Source organism: Leptodactylus fuscus, chromosome 11 (assembly GCF_031893055.1).
Source record: "Leptodactylus fuscus isolate aLepFus1 chromosome 11, aLepFus1.hap2, whole genome shotgun sequence".
Classification (NCBI taxonomy): Eukaryota; Metazoa; Chordata; class Amphibia; order Anura; family Leptodactylidae; genus Leptodactylus; species Leptodactylus fuscus.
Genome location: NC_134275.1, coordinates 58514465 through 58539414, shown reverse-complemented (window position 1 = coordinate 58539414; position 24950 = coordinate 58514465). Strand labels below are relative to the sequence as shown.

The window sequence follows — 24950 nt, the reverse complement described above, 5'->3', positions numbered from 1 at the left end:
CGTTACACCCTGTATTATACTCCAGAGCTGCACTCACTATTCTGCTGGTACAGTCACTGTGTACACACATTACATTACTTATCCTGTACTGATCCTGAGTTACATCCAGAGCTGCACTCACTATTCTGCTGGTACAGTCACTGTGTACACACATTACATTACTTATCCTGTACTGATCCTGAGTTACATCCTGTATTATACTCCAGAGCTGCACTCACTATTCTGCTGGTGCAGTCACTGTGTACATACATTACTTATCCTGTACTGATCCTGAGTTACATTCTGTATTATACTCCAGAGCTGCACTCACTATTCTGCTGGTACAGTCACTGTGTACATACATTACATTACTTATCCTGTACTGATCCTGAGTTACATCCTGTATTATACTCCAGAGCTGCACTCACTATTCTGCTGGTGCAGTCACTGTGTACATACATTACTTATCCTGTACTGATCCTGCGTTACACCCTGTATTATACTCCAGAGCTGCACTCACTATTCTGCATAGCTGTGGACAGAAACACCCACTAACAACATAACTAAGATCCGATCATATTAAATTATAACGTAGATGTACCATGAGGACACCAAAGGACCACCAGTCCGCACTCTGTGTGTGGCCCCGTCTGTTGACCACTTCGGGGGCCATATACTCCACAGTACCACAGAAGGAGTATGCCTTTTTTTCATGGTCCACTGATTCTTTGCTGAGCCCAAAATCTGGAAAACAAAAGAAATACAAAACTGTAACCTAACAAATGTTTCAGGATCCTGACCACCCCACCAGCAAAGATTTACTTGCTTCCACAAAGAGCGAGGTAATGGAAACAGGTAGATCAAATGATGAAGAGGTGCACAGGCTTTAAAGGAATATATCGCCCATATGTAAATAAAGAGTCATCAGCCCAAATAATGGATCAATGGGGGAGGGGGTCTGCTGTATCATTCTTATTAAATGAATAGTGGCGCCACCTACCTGTTAACTTGATATGTCCTGCTTCATCTAGCAAAATGCTGTAAAGTAAAGCGCATATTTACTAACAGGTTTAATTAAGTTCGGTAGAAAAGGTGACACAGAAATAAGAAAATCAGACAGAATGTAAGAAATAGTCAGATGCACTAACCCCAGAAGACTCAGTACCCCAAGCACCAGAGGGTGCAACTGTATATGATGCATGCAGAGATGGAGACAGAGAGGACAGACAATGCAGGATACGGATCTGGAAGGTTTTACTTTACTTTTCTGGCTTCAGGTCTCTGTAGACAATTCCCAGGCTGTGCAGGTGATCCAGCGCCAGGGCCAGCTCTGCCAAGTAGAATTTCACATCTTCCTCTGTAAACATAACCTAATAAGAACTGTATAGATTTACTTTATGTTCTATGAAAACACCCCCAGAAAGCACCAATCCTACTCTAACCAGCACACAAAATGTTTTTAATTCTAATATTTGCAAAAAAAAAAAAATAATAATAATTATTTTTAGATATTCCCACACTTGGCCACTAGAGGGAGCAACATCCATGTACTGTGTTAATGCAACACAGCCCACAGGTGGGAGGGGGCTCAGAGCCGACCCCTTTTTCTATGCTGCTACTCATCTACCTACTTAAAGGGGTATTCCCATAACTCTTGTTCTGTAGCCTGCAGGCTGTTGTGCTCTCTTCACTTCCTGGATTTCTCGGCACATTGGTGGGCGGGGTTTCACTTGCTCTGCTATCTGTTATGTTTGCAGTTAATAATGAGGGATTGGTTGTAAATGCATTACCACAGTATAAAGCTAATGTAGAAAGTGATGTAGCAGAGCTGGATTTCAGTCCACTTGCATTACATACAGAGGTAAGGGACTCCTTATCTCAGCCCTTATCAGCCAAATTCAATTAAACCGGCTGATAAGTGGAAAAGCTGAAGATAGCACAGTAATCCCGGAGCTCTCACCTCCCCCCTCCCCTATATGAGGAGCTCCATTGCTTGTCAGCCCCTCCCTCCCCCCTAAGTGCAGGCTACTTGGGAAGTGAGCAGATAAGCCCAGTGGCCATAAAAACGCAGTGGCAACAATGAAGTGAATAAATTAAGATAGCGGCCAAACAAAGCAGTTTTGATAAAGCAATGCATTTAGGAAATGCCTTAAATCCACATAAACTAGCAGTATAGATAGGATACTTTTCATGGGACAACCCCTTTAAAGGGGCTCTATCACTAGTAAAAAGTCATTTTTAACTAATCACATCCTTGCATAGCCTTTAGAAAGTCTATTTCACACCTACATTTAGTATGTAGATTGCCTCAGTGGTTTCTGAATAAGTCCGTTTTTATTCATATGCTAATTAGACTGGTGCACGATAGATCGTGCACACCTCTCCTATTGTTTTCTATGGGAGACTGCTGCTGCTGATGATGATGACTGGCTTCCTGTTTGCTTTTCACACATAGAAGATAATAGGAGAGAGGAGGCTGCTGGGAACTTCCTGAGCTGGCTGGAGGCTCATTAGCATATGAATAAAAACAGACTTATTCAGACACCGAGGCAAGCTACATACTAAAGGTAAGTGTGGAATAGACTTTCTAAAGCCTATGCAAGCATGTGTTTAGATAAAAGACTTTTCCCAGTGATAGAGCCCCTTTAAGGACCTTTGTTAGAATTAAGTGGTTAAAAGTGGAGCCAGTAGGTGGCCTTGGCTCCAGTGTTCATAGCCCTTCCAGTGACTGTCAGTATTAGGGATCACCTTTCGTGTCTAACAAGGTGGGTGTGAAGCAGAGATTACTTTATTCTGCTTACTTATATAGCGCCATCATATTCTGCAGCGCTTTACAGACACTGTCCCATATAGAGCTCACAATCTATATTCCCTATCAGTAGGTCTTTGGAGTGAGGGAGTAGACCGGAGTACACTACAGTAGAAAATGCTGGAATGGAAAGGGTAAACTCAAGAGCAGTCTACTATGCTATGGATCCGGTAGGTGGCGCTGCCTCCTGTGACGGTTCATATGAAGTACCACCTACAAATCCACATCCTACCAGGCTGTTTAGGTTTACATACAGGACAGGTATAGATCGCCTCCTCCTTAACAATGCAACTTCTGAATGTGAAGGCTCTAGGTGGGTTACCTGTGATAGGTGGAGCTGAAGCAGCGCCACCTACTGGACCTTTCACCATATACACCCATTCAAAGTTCGTGAATCTGCTAATAGTTCTCCCCACCACAGTTTCATCTCTAGCCCCCACCGCTCCCCATCAGTGCCCATTAAATTATGTAAAATCCTGGACTTGTTGGAGACCTGTTGTATTGGGCTCTGCCCGAGACCTGACAGCAGAGCCGACTGCGCATGCGTAGAAGTTTGAAGCCAGCGCCGGAAGAAGACACAGGAGAGGCCGTTCCAGAAGAAGACGGAGGCGTTGCTGGAGAGTTCTCTCGCAGCATTTGGGACACCCCCAGTGCTGTTTGAGCTCTGGGGCCCGCCCCCAGTGCTGCGAGAGAACTCATTTGCATACCAAAGAAAACCGGGATTTCTACCGAACGGCGGCGCAGAGAAGTCACCTAAAGGCAGGAGAAGAATAGCCTTTCTGCCGATCACACAAACTTTCTGCACAGATATTGCAGATTCTTTCTAGTCTCTACCTAAATATATTAACCCTTAGGTTACAGCTAAATCTGCAACAAAAAAGAGGGTTTCTGCAATATGGGGCATCAGTCTAACAGGATTTTCCAGCCCCAGGACAGATCACCAGTATGTAATCTATGGGGTCTGAAATATGGACTCTGCATTGATCAGCTGTTGTAGCAGCCTCTGGGTGCCAGAAGTAGTGCTGCAATTCCCCAGAACCACCACTAGACGGTGCTGCTGCACTGCTCCTATCACAGCTGATCTGTGCGGTGTCATGGAGGCAGATCACATGCTGCCCTGAGAATCAATTTGGGGTTCCCCCCTCCCCCCCCCCACAGTGGAAGCCACAGGCAATAGCATCACTGTATAATACAGAGGATTTGAAACCCTGTATTGGGAAAAATGATGGTGAGACAATTATAAAATTACTAGCTGGTACCCGCGACTTCGTCTGCGGTGATTGTAGCAGTGGGTATATACAGGCGCGGGTAAGGTTTTCGTACTGTGTATATGGTTTGGGATATGAAATGTAACTTTGTATCTTGTTTTTTCTATAATTCAGAGAATACGTGAGACTTTTGTGTTGAATGTAATTTGTATTTGAGCTGCTATATATACGGTGTTGTGAGAAACTTTACATAGTGACTTTGGGACAGAAGTATTTGAAGTTAACCCTTTCCCGCCGATGGCATTTTTTGATTTTCGTTTTTGACTCCCCTCCTTCTAAACCCCATAACTTTTTTATTTCTCCGCTCCCAGAGCCATATGAGGTCTTAATTTTTCCTGGGACAAATTTTTCTTCATGATGCCGCCATTAATTATTCTATATAATGTACTGGGAAGCAGGGAAAAAATTCTGAATGGGGTGGATTTGAAGAAAAAATGAATTTCTGCGACTTTCTTACGGGCTTTGGTTTTACGGTGTTCACTGTGCAACAAAAATGACATGTCCCCTGTATTCTGTGTTTCGTTACGATTCCGGGGGTACCAAATTTATATGGTTTTATTTACATTTTGACCCCTTAAAAAAATCCAAAACTGTGTTAAAAAATTATTTTTTGAAAAGTCGCCATATTCCGACAGGCGTAACTTTTTTATACGTGCGTGTACGGGGATGTATAGGGCGTCTTTTTTTGCGGGAACGGGTGTACTTTGTAGTTCTACCATTTTCGGGAAATGTTATTGCTTTGATCACTTTTTATTCAAATTTTTAGCAGAATCAAAACAGTGAAAAAATGGCGGTTTGGCACTTTTGACCATTTTTCCCGCTACCACGTTTACCGAACAAGAAAAATATTTGTATAACTTTGTAGAGCGGGCGATTTAGGACACAGGGATACCTAACTTGTATGTGTTTCACAGTTTTTAACTACTTTTATATGTGTTCTAGGGAAAGGGGGGTGATTTGAATTTTTTTATCCTTTTTATTTATTTTTTTAATATTTTTTTTACTTTTTTAAAACTTTTTTTTTGCATTTATTAGACCGCCTATGAGTATTTACATGGGTGGGCGGTGTCGCGGATTGTCAGAGTGGTGGGGGTCGGCAAACATGGCTGCTCCGGAGCGTTAAAGAGCGCCTCCTGGAGTATCGGTAAGGTGAGGGGCAAAGTGGTAAAGTATATGTATATGAGATTGTGTGGGGTTAGGGGCGAGGCTGTAGAGGGTAATATGAATTTTGGGGCTTGCTATGGTCCAAAGTGTGTGAAATTGCAGAGATGGTGGTGTGAGTTTGGGTTTTGTGGGGGTCCTGGCACAAACATATGTGCGCTATTGTGACGAAAAGTAGCCTATTGTTTAATCGAGTGTAATGACTATGTTTGTGGCAAATTTCAGCCAAATCGGTGGAGCGGTTTTTCCGTGATTGAGGAACAAACATCCGAACATGCAAACATCCAAACACACAAACCCACAAACTTTCACATTTATAATATTAATAGGATATAAAAAATATAATAAAATGTTGATGTCCATCACCCCTTGCGCTACACTTCAGCTAGCAGGACACCCTGGTGAGATGACATGACATCATGAAGCACATGACTCCTGCTCAGGGCATAGCAGAGGTGACGGCGGGTGCTGGCCCTGTTTTTATACAGGTCGGGCACAGACAGTCCTGAAATCTATAAATACTCTGGGTGCCGCGGTACCTGCAACTGAGCAATAAGATCTGAGCAGCAGTGGTGGTAAGAAGGGCCCCCCTGCTGGTTAAACGCTCACAGTACATAATTCAATTACCCCCCCCCCGCCAGGCTGTTTTTAAAGAAAACATCTCGGATACGAAATTCTGTAAACATTTAGATGCTATACACACAAGGAAATCGCAGAAGTGGCAGCAAATGCACAGCAAGGCATGCTGGGAATAACTAGACAAGGGCCAAGGACGCAAACATTCGCCAGCTACTAGGTACAACGCAACGAAGGACAAAGGACAAACACACGCTCAGGGGCTCAGTCACTGGGGGAAGGGGGGCAAAACTTATTGTGAAGATGAGCAGGGTGACCACCTTCAATCCCACTCAGCTCGCACACATCTAACACTGCGGTTACGACCCAAAGCTGCATTTATAACTTTGTACTATTAGATGTGTGAACAGGCAATTCATATGAGCTCCCATGATGCACTGCTCTCCAGTAACAGGATTCTAGCAGAATGGCTACTGCAGCTCTGGATGTGAGCAGAGTATAAGTCACAAGAGTCATACAAGAAAAAAAAAACGTTATTGGACATGGCAAGGCTGGATAAATAAGACTTTTTTTGGGGGTCCCAGATGCTTTTGAGGTCACATGGCCAGGTGGATTGTGATGTCACAAGAATGTACACACTGAGGGCAAGACCCTGGTAAGCGGAAGGAGGATCATAGAGACTACGGAGGTCGAATTCTGTGGAATTAAGACACAGACGCCATGACACTTGTGCGGGATGAGATTTCGCCGTTCTGATTACACATGCTGCATGAATCACTGCGTCCCCACTGCTGACTGCAAGGAGGTAAGTGGGCGGCTGAAGATGCTCCCCACACGGAGATGGAGGTTAACTACCGAGGAACCGGAGCCCAGGGAGACAAAACCAAAGCGTACCAAGTGAAGACAGAACTTCATAAAATAGGGGTTTGCTCTGTACAATCATCTGATGTAGGAAATGTATTCTATATACTAATGGTATACAGCATGTGTCTCAGAATAAGTAATATATGTACACAGTGACTGCACCAGCAAAATGGTGAGCGCAGCTCTCGAGTATAATACAGGATATGTAATGTAATGTATGTACACAGTGACTGTACCAGCAGAATAGTGAGCACAGCTCTGGAGTATAATACAGGATGTAACTCAGGATCAGTACAGAATAAGTAATGTAATGTATGTACACAGTGACTGTACCAGCAGAATAGTGAGCACAGCTCTGGAGTATAATACAGGATGTAACTCAGGATCAGTACAGGATAAGTAATGTAATGTATGTACACAGTGACTGTATCAGCAGAATAGTGAGCGCAGCTCTGGAGTATAATACAGGATATAACTCAGGATCAGTACAGGATAAGTAATGTAATGTATGTACACAGTGACTGCACCAGCAGAATAGTGAGCGCAGCTCTAGACTATAGTACAGGATAAGTGATGTGGCCCTTGCCTTTTTTCAAATAGATCGCAGGATTAGTGGATAGAATGGGGTTATTCGCTGGTAACGGTTTACCCTAAACAAAGCAATTCATTGCCTCTGATCTTTCACTAAAACTCTATTTATTGTGACTCTCATAGCAGGGGGAATTAATAATACCACCCCCTCCCCCATAAGATACATTACAAGTGATTAATACCTGCAGCCACCTGCACTACACATCACAAGCAGTTTATGTATTTCCTGCCATTGTCTGCTTGTAATGTAATATCAGCCGCTTTCTTCTATTACTGGCACTGATCTTAATTCAATTACAGGTAAGCAGTGCTGCTCTCTTTTTAGGCGTGCTGATTACAATTAATTAAGGTAATTAGGATATTTACATAAGCAGCTCAGTAGAAGACTAAGACAACCACACTCCAAGAGAGAAGGGAAAAGTATCTGCTGGACCCCCAGTGGCCCGACGGGCGCAGGACTGCATCTATTCTCAGCAGTGTGGAGGTCACAAATCCTAACACTTTGTATTCACAATCTAGCCATAGCTTAAACTCCAATTACAGCCAGAGCTGCAATTACAAATCTGCCGAGTTATTGTTGAGTCTCAGGCTGCAGGACTTCACATTTCCTTCAGAAATCCCCTTTTTTTCAGTGGTGAATTATGGGGGATGTCTAACAAGCTTCAGAACATACGATAACTCCAAATCATCATGTGTGACATTGTTAAAAAAACCAAAAATCACTTATGTAATTTGCACCATCACCTAGAATACTTTCCGATTAACGTGCGAACAGTCCACCACAGGATTGTGCCGTAGCGTATATTCCTGCCGTTGGTCACATGGCGGTTTAGGCCTTCACCCCAGACTACTACTAACATACTGTCAAGAAAACCTGATCTATAGAGTCTCATTCACTCCCTAAAATAATCGCTAAAGATATTCACCCCAGCAACCCCATAAGCAGTGAAGTGTGGACTGTCACGTGGACGCTAGGCACAGAGACAATGGTTTAAAAGCAGATAGTTACCTCTTTGGATAATCGTGTGAAGACATCGCCGCCCCTGAGGAAATCCAGGATTAGGTATAATTTCCCTTCTGTCTGAAAGGCTGAAATTAAAAGGATGGAGCTGAGTTCGTGTAATGCCCATCAATGCCCAATAACTACAGCAATCACCCTCTCTGTATACCCCGATGAGGGGAAGACCATCTGCTGAGCCCAAAAAGAAACCCTATCCCAAAAATAAGCCCAGTGCATCCAGTGCTAGGTTACGTCACGTGACATCACTAACGAAACGGAGACGGGCAATAGGCATACTGTAGCTCCCAACCGTCCTGGACAAGTGCCCCGCTACCTCCCGACACAGCAGGGCAATATCCGCTCACCAGCTCCAGAATCCCACCTTCTACTTCCCAAGTCCGCCTCATGGTCGCTGCTATGCTATTGGCTTCACTACCTACACGACCAAAAGTCAGGTACCACCCCTGCCCGCTCCCACAGACACAGCTACTCACCATAGTGCAACTTGACAATAAACGGATGGTTCACCTCCACCAGGATGTCACGCTCCATCTTTGTACGGACTCTGTCTCTTACTGGAATTGGAAAAGAAAATACTGTGAGCTCCTGGGGCCAGCAATGACAGTCACCCTGACACACAACGTTGCACCGCCATCATCTATGCTCCTGATGAGAGGGATATGTTATGTGACGTCCTTATATTAGTCTCATATACAGATACATGGGCCAACATTAATACATCCCTGTCCCTGTTGAACATGATACTGTGCACACATTCGGATAATACACTATAATGTGTCCCCTCCCATATCACCTCCAGGAGCTCTTGTGATTCCTATTCTATAAAGGCACGAATATGGAGTTCTCATACTTCTTATAGGAAGGCTTCCTATAAGATTTTGGAGAATCATCCAGATTCTTTTTGAGGTCCTGGCTCACCATCTCCATTGTAGTTCATCCTTTGGGTGTTGGATGGTTTTGAGGCCAGGGCTCTGTTCACTGGGGCACAGCCATGACGGAACAGAAAAGAAGCCTCCAAAAACTGATATAGGAAATTTAGATTTTGCGGAAACATAATGGCGCGTTATAACTAAGCTAAATAAAGTCTTTCCCCAAACTGTCCCCACGAAGTTGGGAGTGACAACTGTTCAGAAAGTCTTGGTCTGCTAAAGCATTAAGATTGCCCACCACTGGAACGGAGGTCGACCCCTGAAAAATACCCTGCAGCAGTACCCTTCCTCCAGCAAACTTTGAAGCTGGCACAATATAGCTCGCCTGGTATTCACCAAACCCAGACTGGTCCATCTGATGCCAGACAGAGAAGAGATATAGGTCACAGTACAGAGCACGTTATCACTGCTCCACTGTGTGAATATCGTGGCTGAGGTTCCCTTGTTATAATCCCGGTGAGACATTGCCAGCAGTGACTCCTCTGTCACTAATGGATATAATGGCGACTGCAGGGCAAGCAGCTGGATTATATGCACCGGGGCTGAATGAAACGATCACTTACACAATGTATTACACCTCGTGTGTGATACATCGTGTGCATGTCCTGATATTAGTGTAACATATAGATGCACACCTCTCCACACCATCATTTGTACAATGTCACCCTTCGTCTCAGACTTTCACCTCTCACCTTTTAAAGACGCCTTTTTTAACACTTTCATTGCATACAGCTGCCCAGCGTCCGGTCCCACAGTTTTCCGCACAAGAAAAACCTAAAAGAAAAAAAAATACCGATTAAGTCCTAACTAAAGTGCAGTCTGCAGAGCTCAGGATCCCACCGTCATGTCCCTGCAGCTGAGCTGCCACAATAATGGCTGACAAACCGGTCCATGGCCATGTCACTGCTGTGATCCCAATACCCCTAAAAGAGTCACCATGACTCGTAACAGCACTGCTACAACTCCTATCTGCACACTACAGTATCATTCACGTCTATGAGAGAGACATCAACACTCAGCCCAGGGAAGAGAAGAGGGAAACTGAGGCCATGTTAGATGCAAGACAACTGGCAGCCCTGCCACTTCCAAGTCTGAGGACTGCAAATACAGTAAGATTAGTCACGAGACCGGATAGTAACATGTGCAGTGAGGAAGACATATTGAGGCATATTTACTCATAGCCCTGGAGGCGGCGGTGGGAGCACCTCCTATATGAGAAGGCACACTCCTCCTCAAACGAAGCACACTGTCTGCCGAATTGTGCTCTTGGGGGAAACGTATGGCAGGTGATAGCTGGTGTGCTGGTTGTTGGCCTCGCCTATTACCTGCCTTTGCCATGCCTCTTTTTGGAAAACTGGAAAAGGTGTTGCAGATTTAAAAAAAAACAAACAAAAAAAAACCTTGCAATTTATTTTTGCACAAAAACTTATTTTTATCCCTTGTACACCAGTAGCACGCAATATATAATAAATCTGCCCCTCTGTAAGGCAGCAGTCAACACACTAGTTAGTTGTTGGTTGTAAGCAAGACCCGTTAGGTCTCCAAAGCAAGGGAATGTACCGTATTTTTCGGACTATAAGACGCACCCAGGTTTTAGAGGAGAAAAATAGGGAAAAAAAATTTTCAGGCAAAAAAATGGTAAAATATTTAATATATGGGAGTTGTAGTTTTGGAACAGCTGCAAGGCCACATTGACAGGTGACCTTGCAGCTGTACGGGGATGTATAGGGCGTTTTTTTTGTGGGGCCAGGTGTACTTTTTAGATATACCATTTTGGGAAATGTTTATTGCTTAGATCACCTTTTATTTAATTCAGAGGCAAAACAGAGAGAAAAACCCGGCAGTTTAGCACTTTTGATTTTGACGTTCACTGTACATAAAAATATTAGTAGACAGGGCATTTTCAGACACAGGGATTCCTAATGTGTATGTTTCACAGTAATGTTATACTTTTATATGTATTCTAGGGAAAGGAGGTGAACTTTTATTTTATTTTTTTATTATATTTTTTTTAAGTGTTTTTTTTTTTTTTTTTTACTATTTTATTATCCCCCACCTAGGGGGCTTGAACCTGCAATCATTTGATTGCAAGTCCCATAGACGGCAATACAAGTGTATTGCCGTCTATGGGAGATTCTATACATTACTATCGCGGAGTGTCATAGACCAGCTGCGATAGTAATATATATCTATGACAGGCCTGGGAGCCTTCATTAGGCTCCCGGCTGTCATTGGAACAGGCCGGCTCCTGCGGCCTCGCCGTGCAGGAGCCGGCCTGTATCACTAAAGGTATGGGGCCGGTGGGGACCGGCCCCGGGGCTAACTGACTGCCGGGACCTGTGGAGGAGGAGCGGATTTGCAGCATGGCCGCGCTACTGCCACCGCTGGTTTTCTTCAGCGGCAGTAGCGTGGCAATCTGCAGGCCCCGGCAGCTAAGACAGTCCCCAGCATCTGCTGTAATAGACCGGCGGATGCCGGGGAGTGTCTTAGCTGCCGGGGCCTGCAGATTGTCACGCTCCTGCCGCTGAAGAAAACCAGCGGTGGCAGTAGCACGGCCATGCTGCAAACCCACTCCTCCACCCACATTCAGACTATAAGACGCACCCTCATTTTCCTCCGAAATTTGGGGGGAAAAAAGTGCGTCTTATAGTCCGTAAAATACGGTAGTTAGGGACTCTTTGCGAGACCCCTCTGTACCTCCTGCTTAAATTTTTGCAGGACAAACTGTATTCCTTAATAGTATAATTTAATATTAATACAGTGTTCACCAGAGTAGTGGCGGCATTCCTCGCCGCTCAGTATCATCACCAGGCGATAAGGAACGCCCCCTCCCCCCCTCACAGTACAGCAAATAGACGCTACAGTGAGGAAGGGCGTTCTGAGTGACTGTCAGAAACACCCTTCTGACAGTGAAGAGCTACGGTACCGGGACCGATAGCTCTTCACCGGGGACTTAGAATGGGAAAGCCAATAGTGCGCTGAATTTAGCACACTGTCGGCTTTCTAGCAGTGTATTACACTGCATGTGCCCCAGGAGGTGAAAGGTCCTCATTACAGCGTCCCGTCCTTTTACAGAGACTGTAGGGAGGGGTTAAAAGTCCAGTTCACACCATACAGCAGAGAACTGTATGCGTGACAGGTCTCAAATTTGCAGCAATTTTTGTCAAAATTACAAAAACTAGATGTTGGTGAAAAGCAGAGAGGAGCCTGGAAATAACATCTTATGGGGGAAACCATACAGATCATGTAGAACTATAAGTGACTTACCTTCCCAAAAGATCCCTGTCCCAGAACCTTCAGCAGCTCAAACTGTGCGGGATCAGCCTTCTCACACCCCTCCTTCACATGGTGGGTGATGGGAATCTCTTTGACGTTACCTTCGTCCTAGGAAGACAAACACAAGAAAATCAGACATCTGTGAACCGCACAGCACAAATATTGCTCTATCTGGTGGAAGAATTTATGTTGCTAAAGCCAACACAATCTAAACTACCAGGGATGGAGATTCCTCCAATCCCGACCCTTAGGCCGGCGCCGAGAGGTCGCTGGAGAGCCAAGCACCGGCTCCATACTTCTACTAAGGCGCCAAGACATCAGAGATATGGCCTAAGGGGTTAATGTTATCCCCCTGTTGTAATATAATTTCGTGGTCACGCGCACCCTGTAAGTAACTCACATAAGGTAGTAAGGACTCCCCTTCGTCCATCGGCTCGTCCATCATCTTCACACCATTTACCTGGAAAACAAAATCGTTGAAGAAAATAAAAACGCTGAACAAAAAAATCCAAATGAGATGGAAGAACAATGGCAGAGGCAGGTCTGCAGGAAAGTGGTAAAGGTGAAATATTTTAATAAAGACTTCTGCCTTGTATACCAGAAAACTGGCAGTCGTAGGAAATCCAGGCCAGTGTTTATTTGCAGCAGGGCTATAGGTCTTCATAGTAACAGACTACAAACTCTGAGTGGTCGGATCCTGCAGCCCTGACAAGTTTAGCTAATGCACATAAGTAGGTTCATACGTTTTTACTACATTTTGCATGTAGGAAGCTGAAAAAAGATTACATTAGCTATTGATTCATTTTCAGTAATTGGATCCCTGCGTTGCGGTAAAACAAAGCAGCAACCTGAAATTACATATAGCAGCTTCAGCACCAAAAACAGCACTGCAAACATGGTGGCTGTTCACACACAGACTACCAGCATCAGCTTATATCTGCAAAGCTGAGGCTCAGCACCGAGAAACTGCATCTCCCACAATGCACTACAGTGAAGCGTGCGCCACACAGACATTGGAGGATGAAGGGTGAACAAAACCAAAAGAGTCCCCATTTATACATTATATGGAATGCATCGCTGGAGTCCTAGGTTCGAATCCTGCCAGGAACATCTGCTGCAAGGAGTTTGTATGTTATCCTCGTGTTTGCGTGGATTTCCTCCCATTCTACAAAGACATACTGATAGGAAAAGAAAAAGTGCACATACTTCAGAGCTGTACTCAGTTCTGCATGCTTCAGAGCTGAAATCCCAGCAATTAATGCTTGTTCAGTTCCAAAGTACAGCTCTAGGGTTGCTGGAAGTTTGCCTGCAAAATAGTGAGTGCAGCTCCGGATCAGTACAGGATAATGTAATGTATGTACACTGACTGCACCAGCAGAATAGTGAGTGCAGCTCTGGAGTATAATACAGGATATAATTCAGGATCAGTACAGGATAAGTAATGTAATGTATGTACACAGTGACTATACCAGCAGAATAGTGAGCGCAGCTCTGGAGTATAATACAGGATGTAACTCAGGATCAGTACAGGATAAGTAATGTAATGTATATACACAGTGACTGTACCAGCAGAATAGTGAGCGCAGCTCTGGAGTATAATACAGGATGAAACTCTTGTATAACCCTATATGAAGAAGACCACAGGTGACATGGGCTCTAATAGTTTGTGTAAATTATGGTGGCACTTGCCAGTACAGATGCTGTGGCGGCCACTGACTATTTCTATATATCCACCTTTCATGCTAGAGTCGGGTGAGCTATGCTGGACGTGGCAGAGAGATGATCTCATACTGCAGAGACTGAGGAGAGAACGTCACAGATCATCAGCGGATCAGATTAAAGACGCAATAATCCATTATACACTGAGAAAGAAAGAGACATTTTTTCCCACAAGCAGTAAACAATGGATGCACAAAATCAACACCTACAAACCAAAGGCGAAGCAGTCTAAGAAGAATGACGCCGACTTATCCTTAAAGGAAAACTCTGGTGAAACCTTCTCCCACTATTTGCCCTTCTTACCAGAACATCCACTGGCAGAGAATGCAGGGAAGACTGTCGGGTTTCAATATCTACTTTTGCCTACGTTGGCACTGAGGTTTGCAGGAAATGCAATGACTGGGCGTTTCATTTGCTTTGCACCATCATGCCAAATATACAGGCCCTAAAGTCACAGAAATCACCTAAATGTGAGCTTCCAAATATCAAAGTTTTTGATTTGCGTCAGTTTTCATAGTACCAGTCACATGAACAAAAACATAAGATGCATGATGTTGGAAGAACTACAACTCCCTCTCTATTGGGGGCTGGGTCCAGCACAATGCACAGAACTGTTGCCCGGGACAAGATAGGAACTGTATACATTGGTGAATTAAGGTTAAAGCCCCTATTTTGTCTGCCCCTAGACCCTTAACCCCTCCAGCTGTCAATTATAGGCCATCCCATGTGTGGACAGTCAGTGACAGCCGGATTGATGGTGAAGTTCACATGGGCCCTGGAGATCTGAGGCCTGGAAGTGCGACAGATTGACGTGTCCCTGCTTGAAGAGGAAGGCGATAATTAAAAGGCACTAAGACTTACGCACAGAGGGTGAAGTCGACCTGCTGGATGGGATTTCCCTGCAGGAATTACTGGGATGTGTGCGAGATAGCAATTATCCCAGTGACCTCCACCCACCCGTGGTGAGAAAAGCTGCAAAACCAGGGCACCCAGCTGCTGCCCAAAATCAGGAGAGTCGCACGGTACTCCACAAAGTAATCCCCCAAAGAAGATTATATGACCAGTGACAACCCATAGTAGTGCAGAATGGCGGGTGATCCGGAATGGCCAGCAGTCCAGATCTGTAACATAACGTAGAATTTCGCTGAAGGGCTCTGACACCACTGGGTCTCAGTTTGCTGCGATGACAAAATACTTATCTATGGGACACAAATCACATTGTCCAGCCATGAAGGTGTGGGAAGTCTGCAGGATACCCCGGTCTATCAATTCCAGCAGGGGGGGCTAAGCCGCAATGTTCTACTGGATTCATGGCCTGGCGGGCCTCATCGGCCTCTGAGCGGACACCGCCACAGAGTTTGTTGGTCCCACGGAAAGAACCTATGCAGCCTGGGCACAGAGATAAAGGGATACAGACAGAGGAGCGGAGAGAACCCTCCTGGGTATCCTAATAATCAGTCATAAGAATGAAGGAACAGAATGATGGACAATACAGATCAAGCCGGCAATCCCTCAAACCCAAACACGTTCCAGATGAGACGTGGTCCTTACCTGCGGGCCTCTACTATATAACACCCTCATAGCACAGCAGGTGCAGCAGCGAAGGAAACACCTGAGCGAGTGGCGGCAGCGTCTCTGGGGATGTGCTCCTCCTGGTTCTAATACTAAACTCATCTAGAAACCCACACCCAAAGCTCAATGACTCCCAGGATGAGGTGACTAAGAGCCAAAAAAAAAAAAAAAAAAAAAAAAAAAAGTTGAAAGAGAAGTTTATATAAAAATAGCCCAGACGGACCTGAAGGTGACAGAAGAGAGGAGTTGCTCCAGGGGCAAGGCAGTGAAATAACCACTGGGACAGGGTCACTCCCTGCACCAGTCATGTGATAAGATCCCTGGGATCTACTGATGAGATTACACAAGAAGGGTGGTCAGAAAGAGAGTCTGCCACCATACAAACATCAATGAGAACAATGGTAGTGACCCTCTAGGTGCCCGGGGCTGGCACGGTGGTGTCCGTTACACCATACTACCCAATGGAGAAACAGTGCGGCCAGCTCCCTGCTTCTCTGGTGCCCGTAGAAGCCAAGACGTGCCCAAGACACAGTTATCAGCGGGCACCTTAGTGAGATACCTGCAGGTTATACGACGTCTTCACAGCGGATGGGGCACAGTCAATGATCTTCTCTGGGCACCGCAGAACAAACAATCAGCTAAGATGGCATCACGTGGCTGACAGCCGTGGTCATTCAGAAGCCACAACGCTCCTGATTCAGCGATAGTAAATATATTAATCATTCTATAGTTAAAGTGGACCTCTCACCACCACCAAGTCCAGATCTTTACACCATTTCATAGCCCCTGCTCCACTGATCCCAAAACAGATAGGATTTTTTCTCTAGCCCCCCCCCCCCCCCCCCAACCATTCCTGAACAATCAGTACTGTTAGTTTTGGTGCCTAATAAACTATTTAAGCTCTGTGCAAAAAGGGAAATGCATAGGAAGCTTTTTAGGCCCTGTTCCCACGGAGTAATGCAGCGCTCATTCTGACACGTAAAAACGTGTCAGAGTGAGCGCTTTGAAACAGAAGCCCATTGACTTCAATGGGTGCCGGTCTTATGCACGCTACACATTGAAATCAATGGGAGGCTTTTTAACCCATTGATTTCAATGTGTTACGCGCATTAAACGGAACCCATTGAAGTCAATGGGATCCTGTTTTGAAGAGCTCACTCTGACACGTGTTTACGTGTCAGAATGAGCACCGCGGTACTCCGTGGGAACGGGGCCTTAAACTTCTTCCTTCTGTTCAATCCACTCCTGGCTTTGAATAAAAAAAAACAAAAAACGCACAGCAAAAGCTGCAACGCGAGATATTCTGCTAAAGTTTAGGAAGTGCAAAAGGCACAGACTGTGGCACAGCCAATAGGTGAACTGCAGTTGCATGAATTTAGAGAATCGTCATGCAGCCTCCCATTAATAAAACTAGAAGTGACATGCAGAGTCAGCAACAAAATTAAAGTGATAGTTGCACCAAAATATGATGCAAAAGCAGGAGCCATCACATTTATATGCAAATTCATGGTGAACATAGAGCTGCATAGAAAACGCAACACTGTTCATCGCACTATCCTGAGCGGGAACTTGTAGCAGTCCATTACTGGGGGGGGCTTCCACTACCTTAGCACCCCAAAACAGAGATAGAACTGTGCACCAACTAATAGCAGTGCCACCTTTATCCAGCATGTGGTACGACCCCTTATAACAGAGAAAGCCATGACAGTGATTCCACGACAGACCTCTATATGACCCCAGACACCGCACGTACCCTCAAGACCATCTGCATGTAAACATCTCCTGCAGGACGAGAAGCTATGATGTAGGATAATGCCACGTGGCGGTGACATTCAGCCCATATGCCCTGCTGGGAAATGTATGAAATGCTAGCAATGTCATCTGAGTGACCTGAAACCACATCCCCGAAGCAGCTGAGACCTCACGTCCTACACATTGGGATTACAGCGCTGTGCAGCAGCAGGGGGCGCCACATTCCTGGATGACATGGATGTGATGGCTGTGCTCGGGGCCCATTCTGAACCAGGAAGCAGATCTCTGAAATAAGTTTTGCTTCCCAGGATAACACTCATTATTAACCCCCAGCCCAAATTATTAATATGCTGTGTATGAGGAGCGGGGGAAGGGAAATGACAACTGCTCTGAGCACATTTCTGTCTCACACAGCTGGTTGTTCACTGCCAGCAAGCAGAGAGATTGAAGAAACTATCAGAACACTCCAGAATTTCTGACTATACAATGATAAAGCTTCATTCACGGGACGCCCGCTCCATATTATATTTAGTGTATAATGCTGAAGGATTTCATTAGGTGGTCAAAAGAAACCGTTCACTGAGTACATGTGCAAAAAGCACAAGCGTGACCTGCGATCTGGCTAAACGATCACGACACGCTGTAATGAAGACGCACGAGCTGTGCCACAATCCATTCCTTAGTGGCAAGAGGATATAGCTGCAGTGATGAGAAAGGGAAAAGCAAGGGGGTCTCGTAGGACTAGGGCCAAAAGCATTGGGGGGGGGGGGGGCGACAGAAGCCTTGGAAGTCATATTCATCTCCCCAATTTATTTTTATTCTCTGCTATTGTAGCTTTAACTACCTACAAACACTTCTGGTGTCATGTGAAATCTCAGGTTCCTTGCTTTAATAGGACATCAATATGGCTGCTCTAGCTTTAAAAAAATTACAGGGGGCAACACAGTGGCTCAGTGGTTGGCATTGCAGCACTGGAGTCCTAGGTTCGAATCTCACCAGGAACAACATCTGCAAGGAGTTTGTATGTTCTCCCCGTGTTTGCGTGGATTTCCTCCCATCCCTCACCCAAGATGGGGGGGTGAGGAAGTTGTGATCCCTATACGGGGCTCACAATCTACATACAAAAAAAAAAAAATCTGCTACATGTGACTATAGTCCTACACTAGGGCTGGGCGATTAAAATCACAATTAATTGAACGTTTTACCTCGATTATAATTAATAGATGATTATTTTCAGACATTCACGTTTTTACATGCCACACCCCCTAATTATATGCCACCGAATTTTGGTTTAGGTTACTCACATATAACCTGATTGGACGGTGTACAACTAGTGAAATCTCCATTAACCAATGGCAGCGTGAGACAAGACGTGGGCAAAATAATTGCTGTGAGCGAGTTCACTAGGATTACTGGAGCTAACTTTTCATTAATTGCTTACACTATATCGACTAGAAGTGGCCCCAAAAATTCTGTAGCCACGGCAGCAGCTTTATAAATCAGAGCTGCTCATTCGGCTTCTGGGATACTGAAAGGCAAAAAAAACCCCAAAAACTCAAAAATAAAGCCCTTTGTGATTGGAAAAAAAAATGCAGTTCAGGGTCACGTATGGAATTTATTCAATTTTTCTGTTTTGTCACAGGGAGAGAATAAACACTGACGACAGAACACGCTTAGGCCTCATTCACACGGAGCACGGGACCCCGTATTTTGTTCCTGATTCTGATGCAGGAAGCCGTATCAGAATAGGACCAAAACACGTCTGCCACAAGTGTCGCGGCTTCCCGCTCCAGAGTAGACCCAAATGAATGGGCCTAGTCCGGAGGGTGGTGTCGCGAGGCGGACACCGGGGCTGGATCAGTCCGCCTGAAGTAAGGGAAGCTCGTTTCTTTTTTCCCGTGAGCCGGAACATACCGCTCATGGAAAAAAGGAAACTAGCGGTCTACGTAGACCTCTATTGTGAGGGGGTGGAGTCTGAGGTGGATTCGCCGTGTGAATGAGCCCTAAATGACCAACCGAGGCCCAATAGACTATAATGAGAATATTTTGGATTTTTGCTGGAGGCTTTGTATGCAGAGAGGAAGTGGCTGGACAGTCTTCAGAGAGGTGATGGAGACCACCAGGGACACAATCATTATAGGCAGAGTGGGGGACACACACACACACACACACACATACTCTGAGCAAAGTGACAACGCTAGAAGTATGACAAGACTCCAAGAAGCAGAGTTATATCCCAGAAGGCTTCTTAATTCTCCTCCGCTACCTTATTTCCCAGGCCGTCGATCGGCACCTTGAGCAGAAAGCGACAGACACTGTGTACCCAGAAGACTTCAATAATATGATTTTATATTCAGCAGTCACCACCACATTACAACGATAAACTTACCTGTGTTATGTATGTCACCTTCGTACATTAGGTAAAAAACAAATTTGAGCATCGTGGAAATGAGTCAGATGGTGCACTGAAGGCGGAGCTTCGGCTCCATGGAGTGCTCTTATTGACCCCTACCATCTCCTTTGCATTCAGAATTGATCCTTCGACTGCTATGACATAACCAATCCTACTTAGGAGCAGAGAGAGTAGATGCACCAACTTCCTCATTTGCATAAGGCTACAGAATTGCTTTTCTCCGAATCTACAAAAGTGACAAACATGACAAAGATAAGACGTTAATGGCTGTGTGTCCTGTAATCCAGTGGTAGCGGGAGAATAAGCTTCACAGATAGGGTGGACTCCATTTATAGGGATGATGAGAATAAGGAATAATTATATACAGCAGAGTTTTATTTTTTTTGCTATTGGGATTGCTGCAGTGTACCAGGACCAGTAAGGAGCAGGTTAACAAAATGATGTCAATCTTAAGAAACCCCAATGCTGCTTGACTTTGGAGTCTGCTGGGTTTCCATTATGGTGTCCGCCATTCTATGTACTGCAGGTCTCTGTCTAGCATCTTTGATAAAATCTGCAATAGAAGCGCCCAAGACTAAAGATGAGTGATGGAGAATGGATATTGTGTAACAAACCCTAAATCGTGTAAGCAGGACCAGGAAATATTCTTAGGCCCAGTCCATATCTGCGAACAGAAACCTATCCGCATAAAAAAGTGGTTACCTAAGGAAACCCGCACAACTGTAAGGCTATAATGGGGTCCGTGTGGTTTCCGCATGAAAAAACGAGGACAGACAAGTGTTGCGGTAGGGGAATGGAATGGCCCAAACGCAGATGTGAACCTGGCCTTAGTTTTGGGGTGTAAAGATTACACCAGGTTCAGACTAGACCTTGCTCTCCAATGTTGGGGCAGACCACTGAAACACAGGTTACACTTAGAGCCCACCGGACGCTATTGACTATAATGGAGACCATCAGGCATTCCTCATCTTGAAACTGAAAACAGAGGAAAAATCCTCCATCCAGGGGATCCTGAAAGGATAAGGAGAGGAAACAAAAAAAAGTGACAGAACTTCTACAAACAAACGGAGGACACAGATACGAGAGAATAAGGGTTATCCATCTGCACCTCGATTCTTGGAAATTGCAACAATTGCCCCAACCCTCACTCCTAATATATATATATATATATATATATATATATAGCACTACAGTATATGATGGACTCATCACTGATCCCAAATCACTACACAAAGCAATGATATTAACGTAAACAAATGAAAAAAACTGGATATTATACCGCAGGGGGGGGGGGGGGCGAGGGGCAAACACAGACACACGGTAAGGGCAAACATAGACACATGGTAGGGGCAGGGGAACGAGGGGCAAACACAGACACATGGTAGGGGCAGAAGGGCAAACACGGTAGCGGCAGAGGGACGAGGGGCAAACAGAGACATGGTAAGGGCAGGGAAACGAGGGGCAAACACAGACACACGGCACAGAGAGGGTGACGAGGGGCAAACACAGACACACGGCACAGAGAGGGTGACGAGGGGCAAACACAGACACACGGCACAGAGAGGGTGACGAGGGGCAAACACAGAAACACGGCACAGAGAGGGTGACGAGGGGCAAACACAGAAACACGGCACAGAGAGGGTGACGAGGGGCAAACACAGAAACACGGCACAGAGAGGGTGACGAGGGGCAAACACAGAAACACGGCACAGAGAGGGTGACGAGGGGCAAACACAGAAACACGGCACAGAGAGGGTGACGAGGGGCAAACACAGAAACACGGCACAGAGAGGGTGACGAGGGGCAAACACAGAAACACGGCACAGAGAGGGTGACGAGGGGCAAACACAGACACACGGCACAGAGAGGGTGACGAGGGGCAAACACAGACACACGGCACAGAGAGGGTGACGAGGGGCAAACACAGACACACGGCACAGAGAGGGTGACGAGGGGCAAACACAGACACACGGCACAGAGAGGGTGACGAGGGGCAAACACAGACACACGGCACAGAGAGGGTGACGAGGGGCAAACACAGACACACGGCACAGAGAGGGTGACGAGGGGCAAACACAGACACGGCAGGGGGACGAGGGGCAAACACAGACACGGCAGGGGGACGAGGGGCAAACACAGACACGGCAGGGGGACGAGGGGCAAACACAGACACGGCAGGGGGACGAGGGGCAAACACAGACACGGCAGGGGGACGAGGGGCAAACACAGACACGGCAGGGGGACGAGGGGCAAACACAGACACGGCAGGGGGACGAGGGGCAAACACAGACACGGCAGGGGGACGAGGGGCAAACACAGACACGGCAGGGGGACGAGGGGCAAACACAGACACGGCAGGGGGACGAGGGGCAAACACAGACACGGCAGGGGGACGAGGGGCAAACACAGACACGGCAGGGGGACGAGGGGCAAACACAGACACGGCAGGGGGACGAGGGGCAAACACAGACACGGCAGGGGGACGAGGGGCAAACACAGACACGGCAGGGGGACGAGGGGCAAACACAGACACGGCAGGGGGACGAGGGGCAAACACAGACACGGCAGGGGGACGAGGGGCAAACACAGACACGGCAGGGGGACGAGGGGCAAACACAGACACGGCAGGGGGACGAGGGGCAAACACAGACACGGCAGGGGGACGAGGGGCAAACACAGACACGGCAGGGGGACGAGGGGCAAACACAGACACGGCAGGGGGACGAGGGGCAAACACAGACACGGCAGGGGGACGAGGGGCAAACACAGACACGGCAGGGGGACGAGGGGCAAACACAGACACGGCAGGGGGACGAGGGGCAAACACAGACACGGCAGGGGGACGAGGGGCAAACACAGACACGGCAGGGGGACGAGGGGCAAACACAGACACGGCAGGGGGACGAGGGGCAAACACAGACACGGCAGGGGGACGAGGGGCAAACACAGACACGGCAGGGGGACGAGGGGCAAACACAGACACGGCAGGGGGACGAGGGGCAAACACAGACACGGCAGGGGGACGAGGGGCAAACACAGACACGGCAGGGGGACGAGGGGCAAACACAGACACGGCAGGGGGACGAGGGGCAAACACAGACACGGCAGGGGGACGAGGGGCAAACACAGACACGGCAGGGGGACGAGGGGCAAACACAGACACGGCAGGGGGACGAGGGGCAAACACAGACACGGCAGGGGGACGAGGGGCAAACACAGACACGGCAGGGGGACGAGGGGCAAACACAGACACGGCAGGGGGACGAGGGGCAAACACAGACACGGCAGGGGGACGAGGGGCAAACACAGACACGGCAGGGGGACGAGGGGCAAACACAGACACGGCAGGGGGACGAGGGGCAAACACAGACACGGCAGGGGGACGAGGGGCAAACACAGACACGGCAGGGGGACGAGGGGCAAACACAGACACGGCAGGGGGACGAGGGGCAAACACAGACACGGCAGGGGGACGAGGGGCAAACACAGACACGGCAGGGGGACGAGGGGCAAACACAGACACGGCAGGGGGACGAGGGGCAAACACAGACACGGCAGGGGGACGAGGGGCAAACACAGACACGGCAGGGGGACGAGGGGCAAACACAGACACGGCAGGGGGACGAGGGGCAAACACAGACACGGCAGGGGGACGAGGGGCAAACACAGACACGGCAGGGGGACGAGGGGCAAACACAGACACGGCAGGGGGACGAGGGGCAAACACAGACACGGCAGGGGGACGAGGGGCAAACACAGACACGGCAGGGGGACGAGGGGCAAACACAGACACGGCAGGGGGACGAGGGGCAAACACAGACACGGCAGGGGGACGAGGGGCAAACACAGACACGGCAGGGGGACGAGGGGCAAACACAGACACGGCAGGGGGACGAGGGGCAAACACAGACACGGCAGGGGGACGAGGGGCAAACACAGACACGGCAGGGGGACGAGGGGCAAACACAGACACGGCAGGGGGACGAGGGGCAAACACAGACACGGCAGGGGGACGAGGGGCAAACAGACACATCAGGGGTACGAGGGGCAAACGCAGACACGGCAGAGGGACGAGGGGGAAACAGACACGGCAGGGGGACGAGGGGCAAATGCAGACACACATCAGGGGGACAAGGGGGAAATGTAGACACGGAAGGGGAGCAACGGGCAAACACAGACACACGAAAGGGGGACGAAGGACACAGACACACGGGGGGGGGGGTAACAAGGGGCAGACACAGACACACAACAGGGGGACGAGGGGCAGAGACACACAGACGACACGGGCAGGAGGGCACAAACACACGACACGGGAATAACACTAGGGGCACAGATTACATGGCAGGATACAAGGAGCACACACACAAACAAACGCACGACACGGGCAGCGGACACACCTCACTCCCGCCGGTCCCGTACACCTCCATGTTCATCCCCGGATCCTCCAGATGACTGAGCCGCTGCGGCATCCCCCTCCCGGGCGGCTCGGTCCACGCACCCCCCGCCAGCTCCAAACGGGGGAGCGGAGAGGTGATAATCCCCTCTCCGGAGCCGCCTGTTCCCGGTCCCTGCAGCCACAGGCTCCGCCAATATGGCGGCCGCCGTCACCTGTGCAGCATGGAAACCGGGGGGAGCCGCGTCACCGTGACGTCACCGAGGAGATCCCCAGCCTGGCGACTGCGGCGGGAGCGCGCATGCAAATTAGGTGGGCTGGTCTTCACAGGAGCCTGTGATTGATGCATGTAGGAGGCGGGGATACAGCTCTGCGTATGTGGTGGGAGGGGCGTAACGAGCGAGTGGTGATGGCGGGAAATGGAGTATGAGGAGAAACAGTGAAGTGGTGGAGTCTGAGGTAACTGCAGTGCCGTACCTCATTCACCTGCCAATACACCCCATTATAGCCTCCTTACCTGTGTTACTAATACACACTGGTATGTCCTCCTGTTATATCCTTCATAATGGTTACCAGTGGGCTGCCACACCGGTCAGTTTTGGAGAAGTCCCCCATGGGGTACCACAG

General features: G+C 47.7%; 1 protein-coding gene across 1 annotated transcript in view; it reads right to left on the bottom strand.

Moving 5' to 3' along the window:
• Window positions 1-24662, bottom strand: part of RPS6KA6 (ribosomal protein S6 kinase A6) — a 43236-nt gene extending 18574 nt beyond the window's left edge. Inside the window, exons 1-9 of the mRNA XM_075259256.1 lie at window positions 24328-24662; window positions 12875-12934; window positions 12466-12582; window positions 9891-9972; window positions 8743-8823; window positions 8258-8337; window positions 1243-1349; window positions 980-1017; window positions 581-723 (exon numbers count right to left, since the gene is read on the bottom strand). Coding sequence (XP_075115357.1) covers window positions 581-723; window positions 980-1017; window positions 1243-1349; window positions 8258-8337; window positions 8743-8823; window positions 9891-9972; window positions 12466-12582; window positions 12875-12934; window positions 24328-24399 — 780 coding nt within the window. The 5' untranslated portion in view covers window positions 24400-24662. The remainder of the gene's footprint in view (window positions 1-580; window positions 724-979; window positions 1018-1242; window positions 1350-8257; window positions 8338-8742; window positions 8824-9890; window positions 9973-12465; window positions 12583-12874; window positions 12935-24327) is intronic.
• Between the last annotated feature and the right edge of the window lie 288 nt (window positions 24663-24950).